The sequence below is a fragment of the Diabrotica virgifera genome, chromosome 3 (genome assembly GCF_917563875.1).
Source record: "Diabrotica virgifera virgifera chromosome 3, PGI_DIABVI_V3a".
NCBI lineage: Eukaryota > Metazoa > Arthropoda > Insecta > Coleoptera > Chrysomelidae > Diabrotica > Diabrotica virgifera.
The window spans coordinates 40,861,077-40,874,037 of NC_065445.1; the positions used below are offsets into that span (position 1 = coordinate 40,861,077).

At 32.4% G+C, this 12,961-nt stretch overlaps 1 protein-coding gene across 1 annotated transcript in view; it reads left to right on the plus strand.

Moving 5' to 3' along the window:
* Positions 1-12,961, plus strand: part of LOC114327750 (T-box transcription factor TBX10) — a 123,902-nt gene that overhangs the window by 92,417 nt on the left and 18,524 nt on the right. The window contains exon 8 of the mRNA XM_050647887.1: positions 5,946-6,025. Within this exon, the coding sequence (XP_050503844.1) occupies positions 5,946-6,025 (80 nt within the window). The remainder of the gene's footprint in view (positions 1-5,945; positions 6,026-12,961) is intronic.

The following is a 12,961-nucleotide window of genomic DNA, read 5'->3' on the forward strand; positions in this document are numbered from 1 at the left end:
CACAAACCGCTTTTGATTTATCATCGAAGTAGACTAACAGCGCATTTTCAGTAGGTTGTCTCACATTTTTTAAGCGGCACCACTTTTTAAAAGCATCGTACTGCTGCTCGTATAGTTTTCTAGATTTCGGTGGTAACAATTCTTCACCTACTTCGGCTGCTCTTTTATCAATATCAGATACACCTTCTTCACTCATGATACCAATAATTATCAATAACAATGTTTCTTTACAATGACACTAGTAATGACAATGTTTCTAAATTATAACTGTCACAACGCAATGTTACTATGGTAACTTATTTTAAAGACAGTTTATTAAATGAGTTGAAGAGAGAAAAAACTGATTGAAATTATTGAAATAATTAATAAAATCATACCGGAAGTACGAAAAGTATCGTATATACCTTGCGACTGAAGTACATTTAATCCTTCAGGTAAATTATGGCCCTCCCTGCGGTCGGGCCATAAACTTTACCTTCAGGATTAAATGTACTACTTCAGTCCCGCGGTATATAATGTACTATTATTTTTAGTCACAATTGGAATTTTGAGAAAAATGGCATGTATAATAAAAAGTGATAGCGGTAAACCTTACGCGGTATTGGTATTTGAAAATTTTATTTTTTATAAAGTGAAAGTTTTAAAAAGTGAAGAAGTGTTCTGGAGGATAAAACAACTTGTAGTGCGAAATTTTTTACTATTGGTGCAACTTTTACAATATCTAGAAGTAGCCGACAACATAATCATGAACCAGATTGTCAGAAGTTAGATCGAAAAATTGTTTCTAACTATGTATATTGTAAACGTAAAGCCGAAGAGAATTGAAAAACCAGCAAAAATTATACGCCAAGCACTTGCAGCTAATTTGTCTGAAACAATTACTACGATTGTTGTCAGTTACATAAGAGAAAATATATAATTATCGACGAAAAATGATGCCTGGTCGACTTCCTTCCAATATTGATGATGTTCAAGAATTTGTGACGGGGTGTGCTCAAAAAACAACCAAGAGGGAAAATTTTCTCTTTATAAACTGTGTCAAAAGTAGGATAATTGTATTTAGTTGGGAAACAAATATAAGACTTTTAGCCACATTGAATTTTATTATATGGATGGCACATTGCAATTATTCAGTATTCATGGGCTAATTAATGGGCATTATATTTCTTTATTATACTGTTTACTGCCAAACAAAAAAACATAAATTTACAACAATATTTTTTATTTGTTAAAATCAGAAATTTTTAAAGCTCTCAAAATTGAGTTCAATGCTAGTAAAATTTTTGAAGATTTTGAGAAGGAATGCAATCATTGAAATGTGTCCGAACACTGAAATGCATGGTTGTAAATTTCACCTACACTAAGCTTGGTACCTATAGAAATCTCTTGGTCCCTTGATTTAATATCAGAATATAAAAATGATTCTGAAAGAGGCAAGTGGCTCAAACATACTTTTGGCTTTACATATAAAACCAGAAGACGTATCAGATTGTTTTGTGTTTGATTTAATGTCAGGTAAACCAGGAAATGAAATTTAACATAGATATGTTGATTATTTAGTTGAAACTTGTATAGACGAAAATGCCATATTCTCCCCATATTTGTGGACAGAGGCAAATTCTTCTGTTATTCGTATTACGAATGCTTGCGAATCTTTTCATTCGCATTTTAATTTATCGTTTTGTAGTACGCATCCATCCATAATATTTACTTTGAAAAAATTAAAGAATTTCAGGTAGATACGTATGTTAAAATTTAAAGTTTGCATATTTCAAAACCTATCAAAGACAAACAAGTTAAACTGAAATTGAAAAATGTAGTAAATTTATTAATAAGATATCAGTCTAATCAAATGACTAGAATGGATTTTGTAAAGTGTCTGTCATATTATAGTAAATATTAAATAATAATTTATACGTCTTGCATATTATCTATATTATAAACTATTATTATAATGTAAGGAAATTAATGTCTTGTATTCGGATTTCGGATGTTTTCATAATAGACATTAGACATTCTTAAATTAAACCTATATTTTTATTTTATTACCTGAAAGAGTTGGTGAGGAAAATACCTACCGGATTAATAGGAACCTTTAAATTTGGTGAGGAAAATACCTGTCGGATTATATGTTTTTACTGGTTGGTGAGGAATTTACCTCCGCCCTTTCCAGCGACGGTAGAAGATTTGAAAAAGAAAAAAGACACACTTATGTATAGGATACTATAGGACCCATTTAAATGAATATAAAAAATCGTTAAAATCTGGTATGGGAACGAATGAGGTACATATATAAAACAAGCTGGTTTGCATATGATGGCATGCATAGTTTTCTTAAACCTATATACGAATATAACACGAATTCATAAAATAATAGTTAGCAGTCATAAAATATAACAGCGTAGCAGCTTCGACTTCCATCTTGAAATTATGGGATTAAAAAACGCGTTTCTGCTGACTAAGCGCTAAAATAAGTGTGGCCAGTCACTTTAACGCTCAGTTTATTCCATCATTTTTGGTGTGTTAATTAATACGATAATGGACGTTAGACGTTAACGTTACTGTGGCCCCAGCATTAAGAGTACATATACGAGATTAGAAAACCAAGACCAATGATCGGAAGAAATGGAAATAGATTCTAGTAGAACAGTCCAATCATGGGTTGTAAACCAAATGATGATGATGATGATAGGTATATTTAGATATTTTTTTTATCAGAAACACAATTGTAGGAACTATTTCTTTTTTTATAGTTTATTTATTCTTTTTTATAATACATTATACACAAATCTACAGAAAAACCATATCCATTAATCTTGCTCAATATAAATTTCGGATAAATTGTAACAATAAGTCCAATAAATAATTCCAGTACAATGATGTGATGCGGCCATAAATATTCCTGGCGTCTAATTTGTCTAAAAATAACGTCCGTTTGTTTTCCACAACTCAAAGCGAAGTCGTGTAAAATGTCTTAAGCAGGATTTTGAATGGATTTAAGATGTCGCAGTGGGCTCAGGCTGTCATATAATTTACCCAGATGAACTGTTTTATAGTGTTTACGAGCAAATTACCTCAAATTATTAGAAACACCGCGATCCTAACGTATTTATGGGTGACTTTATTAGTTTGGGCTCACTAACTTTCCGAATTATTATACTTTGCATTCTTTTCTACAGTCTTCTGGTTGGAATTAAATGTGAATAACTGTCTTTTGTGGATTATTTACTGCGGAACGAATTAATTCACGAATTTACGCAAGAGGAATGTCAGATAAATTGGGCGCAGGAGTTCAAAGCTTGGGAAGAATTATAAGCTTTTTACGCTAAACGTTCTTCCTGCATTTCAAAATATTCTCAAGTTTCTCTTAAAAATATCCTCATTTAATATGCGGTCTATATAATCTTACTTACTTGAGAATAAGCTACAGTTGCAAACTAAATTCTTTATTAGATCTTTTTAGCTTCCAGGTAGAAAGGTCTTTTTACATTTATCGGAAGCTGAATAGCAGTTTCTGAATAGCTGAATAAGGTATGGGCAGATAATAATATGACCACCTTAAGATATTTTGTTTGTATTTGGGGACAAATTCAAGCTTTGTCAACAGATACTCATTACAGTTATCTAGATATACATAGTATATTTATTTTATAATTTAAAAAAGTATATAAAAATACGATACCTATTTGTGATATAATGTTGAACATATTACCAATATTTGAAGATAAAAAGAATTAAAAAGCTTTTCTCATAACTATTTAAATAAAAGATGGAAGATTTTTACAAAAGAAAATGTCAGCACTTCTTAGAAAACGCTCGAGATGAGATACAATGCTATGCGATAAATGTACCTAATAATAGTTATTTATGCACCAAGTCAGTAAAGTTACTCTTTATGGAACGAGTCTGATATTATGAGCAGAGCGAGCATAGCGAACGAGGCGAATAACAGACGAGTTCGATAAAGAGTCTTTACTGACGTGGTGCATACAAAATTTTATCGCCAACAATTTGATATTGGTTTTAACACTTACATACTTACAATTTACAATTTAAAAACTTTTTAAATTTTAGACGTCATAATAATTTCATGACAGTGATGACAGATAACTTTTGCAAGATGGCCGTTATCAATATTGAATAATTACTAAATCGGTAAAGCTTCAATTTATTTTATATAAATATAATTACAAAATACTACAGAATTTTCCTTTTTGACATTAATTTAATTGATATTATCGCCAATTGTGTACCATATTTTTAATAATTATAGTAAATCAATTTAAGTCCACTCAAATACTCGCCATTCAATTACTGCCATCGACCTCTTACATTCAATATCGGTTAATTTGATTAATCGCGGCACGTAAAGTAAAATTCTTCTTTCAGTACAATAAAGTGTTACTTTACTGCCGTAAATGAGGGCAAATGAGTAAAATAACGAATGTCTTTAGTGACGGTTGACGATAAAAAAAATTATAATTTAAATAGCAATTTTAATAAATACTAGTTCTTTTTATTTTTAGATGGACTAAAATTATTATTATGTGGGCTAAAATTCTCGACATTAAATATTAAAGATAGAAGAATCATCACTACTTATTTGAACTCTTCATTAGGGATGGCGGTTGTTGAACAAAAAACCGGTTTTCGGTTATACCGGTTTTTTTACTTACGGTTTAACCTGGCGGTTATAACCGGTCATAAAAACCGGTTGTTCCAAAAACCGGTTTTCGGTTTTTTTAATCAAAAGCAAATAATCAATAGGTTATAATGTTACATTTATATGGCACATTAGTTTGCTCAATTTTCCTCCCGAAAAATTCCCCAACCAATTCAACCTATAAAAATTTTCCCAGGCGCTTTCAAATTACCCTAAAAATGGGCGAAAGTACCCCTGATTCGTCGCTCGTTGTAGACGGCGTCGGCATATATTGCGTTGTCTATAATTGTGATATTCCCAAAAGTGATGATCCTACCGATCTACCGAAATGTCCCTTGGATCTATCGAGTTTAAAAAAATATCCAAATGACTTATATTTTACTTAAAAGTAAATTCGATAAACCAATTCATTATTTACTTCTCTATCTATTGCCATCAAAAAATTTCAGTAGGTAATATTTTTTAATACGTTTGTATAATACCTACCAATTATTTCCTAAGAATTATTTTTTATTGTTTAAATATTACCTACATAATGGAGATTCCTAATCGTATTTCGGTATTCACATTTCATACCAGAGTCTCAAGTACTCAAGTATAAACAATTTTTTGTTCGAATATCGATTTCAAGCAGATCACTTACTTTTTTAAGTAAATATTATCATCTAAATCTAAATAACTATTCCCAAAATTGTTTCATAAAAGCTGATGTGAAACTTTCGTCCAGTTCTCTATTAGTAAATAAAAGTTGAATTATGGTTGTTTTGGGTTAATTACTTCGCATATTATACATATGATTGAGATCGAAAATATATAGAAATTTCTTCATTTTTCTCTAAATTAATTTTTTTTCCACAGGTAACTTATTCGGTTTTTCACAGGTTATTACTTTAAAAAGAAAAACCGGTTATAACCGGGACAAAAAAAACAACCGGTAAAACCGGTTGTTTCGAATTGAAAAAACCGGTTTTAGGTTATAACCGGTAGGTTTTCCCATCCCGACTCTTCATATCAAAACTAAAAAAACTAAAGAGTTTAGAATCACTCCTGATTTTTGTTATATTGTAAAGAAATACTGGATTCTATGATATAAGCGTTTAGAATTTTAGAATCACTGGAGAATACTTGTGATGTATCTTGACTTTGTGTTAATTTTTTGTATTAGTTGCCTTTACCTTTGACTGCCTACCAATCAAAAGTAAACCACATTGATCATTCGAGCTTTGAAAGCATTATATTATTGTAAGTAAAACAATAGTAAAGTAACATCTTTTTGTTTCAGTTCCGAAGTGGTTAGTCAACCAGCTCCATCACCAAGGAATAGACCTACTTCTCGATCAACTCCAAATAACTTAAACAAAGGTAACATTTAATAATTAGTGATTCAAATTAAATTTTAAAATACAGTAAATATTATTTTTACCTTAAAAAAAGTAGAAACATTGCTAATAGTGTACGTAACAGAGGTTGAACCTCACAAAATGGACGCAAGTCCGGTTTTATTTTTTTTTTCTGGTATATCAAGGGGTGCTTATTATGAGACTAACTTTTTTTTTAAATTTCGCCCTTAAACCACCCTTTTCATCCCTTTAAAGGAGGTAATTTGTGGTTTTTGCGAAACGTAGACCTTTCTGTAGGTCTTGCAAAAAATTTACTAAATAGCAAAAGATGGAAATCAAGACGAAACCCTGCGACAATTAATAACAAATAAGTTGCTGATTTTTTGGTATAGGTTTCATTTAAGAGCAATTGCCCATTTTTTAATGTAAAACCCCTTTTTATACTATCTGAACCGCTTATGCTAGAGTTAAAAAACTTTCAGCGATTATCCATGTACTGGTGTTATTTACAAATTTGTATAATGCACCCCCATTTTCCCCCGAAACCACCCCAAAAGAAAGCAGAATTATTAAAGAAAGTGATTTTCTTGGAATCCTTCACACACCACGCTCTTTATTAAAATGTCTTCATATATCATTTTGTGCACATTATTATTGTCCATACATAGACACCAAAAGCGATTTCTTGATGCAACCCCTGTAACAAAAAAAAATAAAATGGAGGGTTGAAAAAAATTTTTTTTTTGCTTTTTGACCCTTAAGGGCATATGCTACATCAATAGGGATTTTCATAAATATATGGTTATTGCAACATCTCTGCGGAAACTACCCCTATCCTTGAAAATATATTGCAGAAACTACCCCTGTCCATTGGCGAGCATGTTTTTACAATTTTCTCATTACCTATGCATTTTTTTAAACAAAACTTATATAGAATTAAATACCACTATTTTCTCTACAAATGAGGTTCTTTGCATTTTTTCGTATAAGCAACCGTTATGGCACAGTGGCGCCGTAAACCTCAGAAATGCTTTGGCGGCCTCCAGTTTTTGTTTTTTTTTTCGTCACCTATTTATTTTAGTGATAACGTACTTATGGAAAAAAAATAATATATGTGTACTTTGTACGCACGTAAGAAGTTATACTTCTATTATATGATTTCAATGAAATCAATATAACAGTTTATTTATATTTTATTTAAATATTAAACTAATTTTAATACTTACTACTTTCCAAAATTTTTTATTAAAACAATACGAAAAATAAAAAAAAAATAAAAGAACAAAACACACGCAAACACATTGAAAAATGAAACTAAAGAAATTATTTCTGAACAATTGTTGAGAAAATTTTAACTAAATACGTATTTTCTGAAAAAAAAATATAATAAATATACTTACAATCATAAAATGTATAAAAAAAAATAAAAATTTGCGTTGGGAATTGAACTTGCGTCTATCAGGTTTAGATTATTTTGAACTCACCCCACGCAGAATTTAACTACCGAGAAATGTGAATGAAGTGGAAAGTTATACCTAGCAACTAAACGTTTTAAAATTTTTTTGACAGTGGCTTATTCTGTTAGTTTAATCAAATAAGTTTGATTCTTGTGGAATTAAAATACGACAAAATATAGACTAAAAAAGCAATATATTAGATGGAGATTTTGGTTGGTAATCCAATTATGTAAATCAAAGCATTACCTAGTAGCTAGGTAGGGACATTTTCCAAATAGGTTTTTACCTAATTTGTAATTTTTTATTACAATACTGAAACATTTACAATAAGGTACGTACCTGTTGCTTTTAAAAACTATTTAAAAAGTCACTACAATTATGAACTTGCTTTTTGTCACTGTCCTCACAACAATAAAAACTAATATACACAACATTTTGTTTATCCAGAATCTCCATTTGAACAATTATTGACAGATGATTTTAACACCCAATCAGATCCCTCATAACGTTTTATACCATACTGTCGGTGTGCGCATGCGCCCAGCAAAATAAAAATTTACCCTCGTGCCTAAAGAAGTATAACTTCAATAAAAGAACACACTGTCTGTTACAGATTATGACCTATGCATATTTTACTTTTAATTCTCCTTTTTTTTGGGTGGTTCCGGGGAAAATATGGGGGTTTGTAAATAATACTTGCTTGCACATGGATAATCGTTAAAAGTTTTTTTACTCTAGCATAAGCGGTTCAGATGATATAAAAAAAGGGTTTTTAAAATGTAACACCCTGCGCCAATTTAAAATTGCCGCAGGGTTTATTCTTGATTTCATTACAGTTAGGAAAAAATATATTTTTTTAAAACATCTTTTTTAAAATCTTGTCAACTTTGGGGCGCCACCCCCGCTAAACGGTGGGTGATAGAGATATGCTGTCCGGAAATAAATAGTAGGAAATATTCATTTTACTGTGAAGTACAGGAAGGGCTACGTTTCGCAAAAACCACAAAGTACCCTGTAACGTCTGTCGTTGTTTTCGATGCTCCAGGTAACAAAATTCAGCCGAAGACAAAGGTTCGCTTTTTAAGACATATTTATTTACAATCAAAACATACAAATGATAAGATAATTAGCCTTAATTACTACTCGTTAATTTCGTTAATAAAATATATTTATAACCTACGTATCGAACATTAGGTTCGGGTCGATGTGACGATATCTGGTACGTGAATGAATACTACCGACGATCGCGTGGATTAGGAATTACATTTATTAATATGAAACGGACGTATAAGGATAGGATATCTCGCTCAGCTCGCCAGAGGAAAAGACATGTAGGGAAATAAGATCACCGCTCGTATAAGGATAGGTAAAAGAAAAAAAAAACCGTCGAAATTCGTTCAGCTACCAAAAGCAACGGGGGTTGTAGGATTGCGGAAAATGTCGGGATATACTACTTAAACTCAGCTCTTATACTTCATTGCTGTTTATTATTCTTCGATCAAAGCTCCAAGAATAATAATCAATTAGGCTTTTCGTTCCGACAAAATATATCGTCCGAGACGGTACAAAAACACGTTTTACTTAATTCATTGGCGTACTCTAGACAATAAAAGTATATTATCGTCACAACCCCCTTTAAAGGGATGAAAAGGAGGGTTCTGGGGTGAAATTTTTTAAGAAAAAGTTAGCTCATAATAAGCAAATAAGCACCCCTTGATATACCAGAAAAAAATAAAACCGGACTTGTGTCCATTTTGCGAGGTTTAACCTCTGTTTCCTAGACTATAAATATAGTTCCTACCACTTTCCAACGGTTATTTGTATTTTAAAATAGTCTCCAAATACAAGTGAAATATGGTATCATAATAAAGCATCTTATTTATATGGCATAGCATTAGTGGTAGTGATGTTAAAAAAGTATATATTCGTTACAAAGTACTCGTTACTTACGAATAGCGCAAGTAACGATTACTATACAGAGAGGCAAATCGTTACTTTGATTACTTTGTTTACTCTGAGTCCTTCGTACCAATCGTATCAGAGCGAGTACCTATTTGAGTATTGTACCTACAATCGGTTGATATCGGAATCGGACCGGTATTCAACGAGTGTTTGGTATCAGTACAGTTAACTAAAATTTTATCTATGAAGGGCGAAGGCTATGAAGAGTTTTACAGGATTTTTACAGGGAGCTGAGAAGTAGCTGAAACCGAGAGAGGTATATCATTTAACAAGCATGCACCCAGAAACAGATGTCTATACGATTTGTCGAGGTAGATAATTCACAGGATTTTAGAGATGTTCGTTCCTTTGAAAATAAAAATGCAACACATTAGATTTTAATAATAAATACACACTATTCTTATGAGGCCTAGAAAAAAATAGCTTAGATTGACCGGAAAAAATGTAGAAATGATAATATTTCTAGACTATGATCATCAACTTTAATTTTACATGTAGGTATGGCATTGTTTTTATTAGACTAGGACCTAGGACATTTAACACTAAAAACACAGGAATAAATCTATTGTTAAATATAGTAGGTACATAGAGACTTGCAACTTTTTGCATTGTATTTAGGATTACGATGACGTCTGGAAAAAAGTCTACAATAGGACAATGGGTGGAAATGCATTATTACATTTTAAAGTTTGTAAAACGCATCGAAAAATGCATAAACATGTTAAAATCAGTATATTAAGGCAGATGTTATATCATCCAGATTTTCTTATTTCGGGGTATTTGACTCTCGAAACTATAGATGACGTACCTTAGCAGTAACCCTGGGCACCAGGTGCTTCGGAGGTTGGTTCTGATTGCGTAGTCGTGTTCAGTGATCCCAAAAACCCCCGAATAACAAAATCTGACCCTTAATATACTGATTTTGACATGCTTATGTACTTTTTGATGCATTTTATACTGCAATTACGCATTTCCACCCATTTTTCTATTGAAACTTTTTCCTGTTTCACCATTTCCCTAAAAATCATTTATTTTTTCCTAAATGCCTTGGTCTATGTGTATTTTATTGTTATGATCCAAAAATCTAAAATAATATCTGCCCGGGCCAAAAAATTAGTAGAGTTTATAAAAAAAATTCATTTTTAATTATTAATTAGTCTGGACAAAATTATGTCGAGCACCCCTTGTTTTTAATAATTTTTACATATCATTTAAGTTCTATTCATTAAATAGATCGGTGAAGGTCGTTAGATCGGATCTTATACTTATACGAAATACTGAGAAATGCGATTCCCGATATGATTACCGGTACTCAAATACAAAAGTAATCATAGTAATCAAAGTATCCTACTAACACTAATACAAAATAATATGTACTACTAATACAAAATATGTACATACTGAGAAATGCGATTCTCTCTCGATATGATTACCGGTACTCAAATACAAAAGTAACAAAAGTAATCAAAGTAACGAATACTGTAAATGATTACTTTATACAAAATACCTACCTACTGAGAAATACGATTTTCGATATGATTACCGGTACTCAAATACAAAAGTAACAAAAATAATCATAGTAATCAAAGTAACGAATACTGTAAATGATTACTTTATACAAAAGTAACGATTTGTAACGAATACTAGAAAGTAACTATAATCAACATCACTAATTAGTGGGGTCGTCTGCATAACGGCTGATTAGTGTTCCGGGTGTTCTTGGAACGTCTGTTGTATAATGTATAATATACTATACGGGAAGGGTGATAAGACTACCCCTATGAATGGTACTCCAGCTTCCGGGATTCCGTGTTAAGATAGAACTGGTCCTATCTGGACCCTTAACCTCCGGTCGCTTAAATACGAGGAGATGAGTTTCGTCATGACCCCGCTGTATCCATAATCTCTCATTTTGTATGTCAGTCCTTTATGCCACACTCTCTCGAAGACACTCCGCTCCTATATATTGCTTCTCGTTGAATCCAGCGACAATGTATTCTGCAAGTCTGAGTTCTTGCAGTTAGCTGAAATGTTGAGCTCCGAATCCGAATTGTGCTTTTAGTATTAATCCTAGCCTGTATGTCTCTTATTGTAGTCTGGTTTGATTTTGAATTACTCGCTCTACTATCTTACTGACTGCTGAAAATAAGCTAATCGGCTTGTAATTTTGCGAAAATATGTCGTTCTTTTCTGGCTTTGGTATCATGATTACATGGGCTTCCTTCCATCGGTTTGGGAACAGCCTCTATCTTACTATTGCGTTTGTTATGTTTGTCAAATAGAATTGCTTTCGAAGGAATTGATTTCGTCGATACTTCAGATCTCTGTTAGAGATTTCATCTAGATGAGGTGCTTTCTTTAGCGAAATTTTTCTGATCAGTTCACTTATTTTTCTTGGTGATGTGGAATTTATTAATGCTTCCTGTTCTTAGGGCATTTGTAGTTCTGTTTCGTCGACTTCTTCGACAAAGTCTATGTCTTCGTCTTGGTGATAATTCTGTGTATACTCTCTCTTCGTCTTGGTAATAAATAAGTGTACACTCTCTCACAAGAGTCCTTCTCATCAACTTGGTTTTCCCTTCTACAAAGTAGATTCCGTTTTCTGCGTATAGTGGGGGAATGGATTTTATATCGTTTCTTAAAGTTCTTTGGAGCCTCCATATTTCTTGCATGTTTTGGCCCTCTTCCTCCATTTCTTTAACGTAATTTTCCCACTTTTGGCTTCTATGTTCTATTGGTGCCTGTTTGACTTGTCGATTCAGTCGGTTTGCCCAATTTTTATCTTCCCGATTTCTTGTTCTTCTGGCTCTCTTTTTGGCCCTGTTCTTTTCCCTTGTCATTTCTTTTATTTCCTGATAAATATCTCTAAATCTTCCCATGTGAATTTCATATTTGTTCAGTAGTGCTATTCCTTAATGCTTCGTTTATGATGTTTTCGAGATCTAGGACTTCTTCCTCCATTTCTTGTGGATTGTCGATTGTAGCAACGTTTCCAATGATTCCTATGCTCACTAGTCGTTTGAAGTTTGAAGAAAACCACTGCGTTTTCTTTCTTTTCCTTGTTGTTTTGTTATCTTTTTAAAGTTTAAAACAGACGATCCACTCCGCAGCGCTACTCTGTGGATCCACAAAGTGGCTGAAACAGGCGATTTTGTAGGCCCAATTATTTTGTAATGGACGCCACAGTGGTGAGGATCGGCGACCGTGGCCAGCCACTGTCGCTTGCCACTGTCGCTCGTGTGGAATTGCACGTTTAATTTACATAAGAATTTACGGCTAATCATCGGACGCTACTTTGTGCATCCAAAGAGTAGCAAAGTGGTTCGTCTCTTTTAAACCTTAGCAGCTACAGGCAGAGAAGAAGGAGAAGAATAGAAAGCATTTTTTGCAAAGAAATATTTTTTGAGCATTAAAAGAACATAGAAAATCAATTTATAAAGATAATAAACTACAGCGTTTACAAAAAAACAATCTGCAACATTAACCTATCTAAAAATATCTCGAATTTAGTGGGACGGCCGTCTAAGTAGCAATTCCAC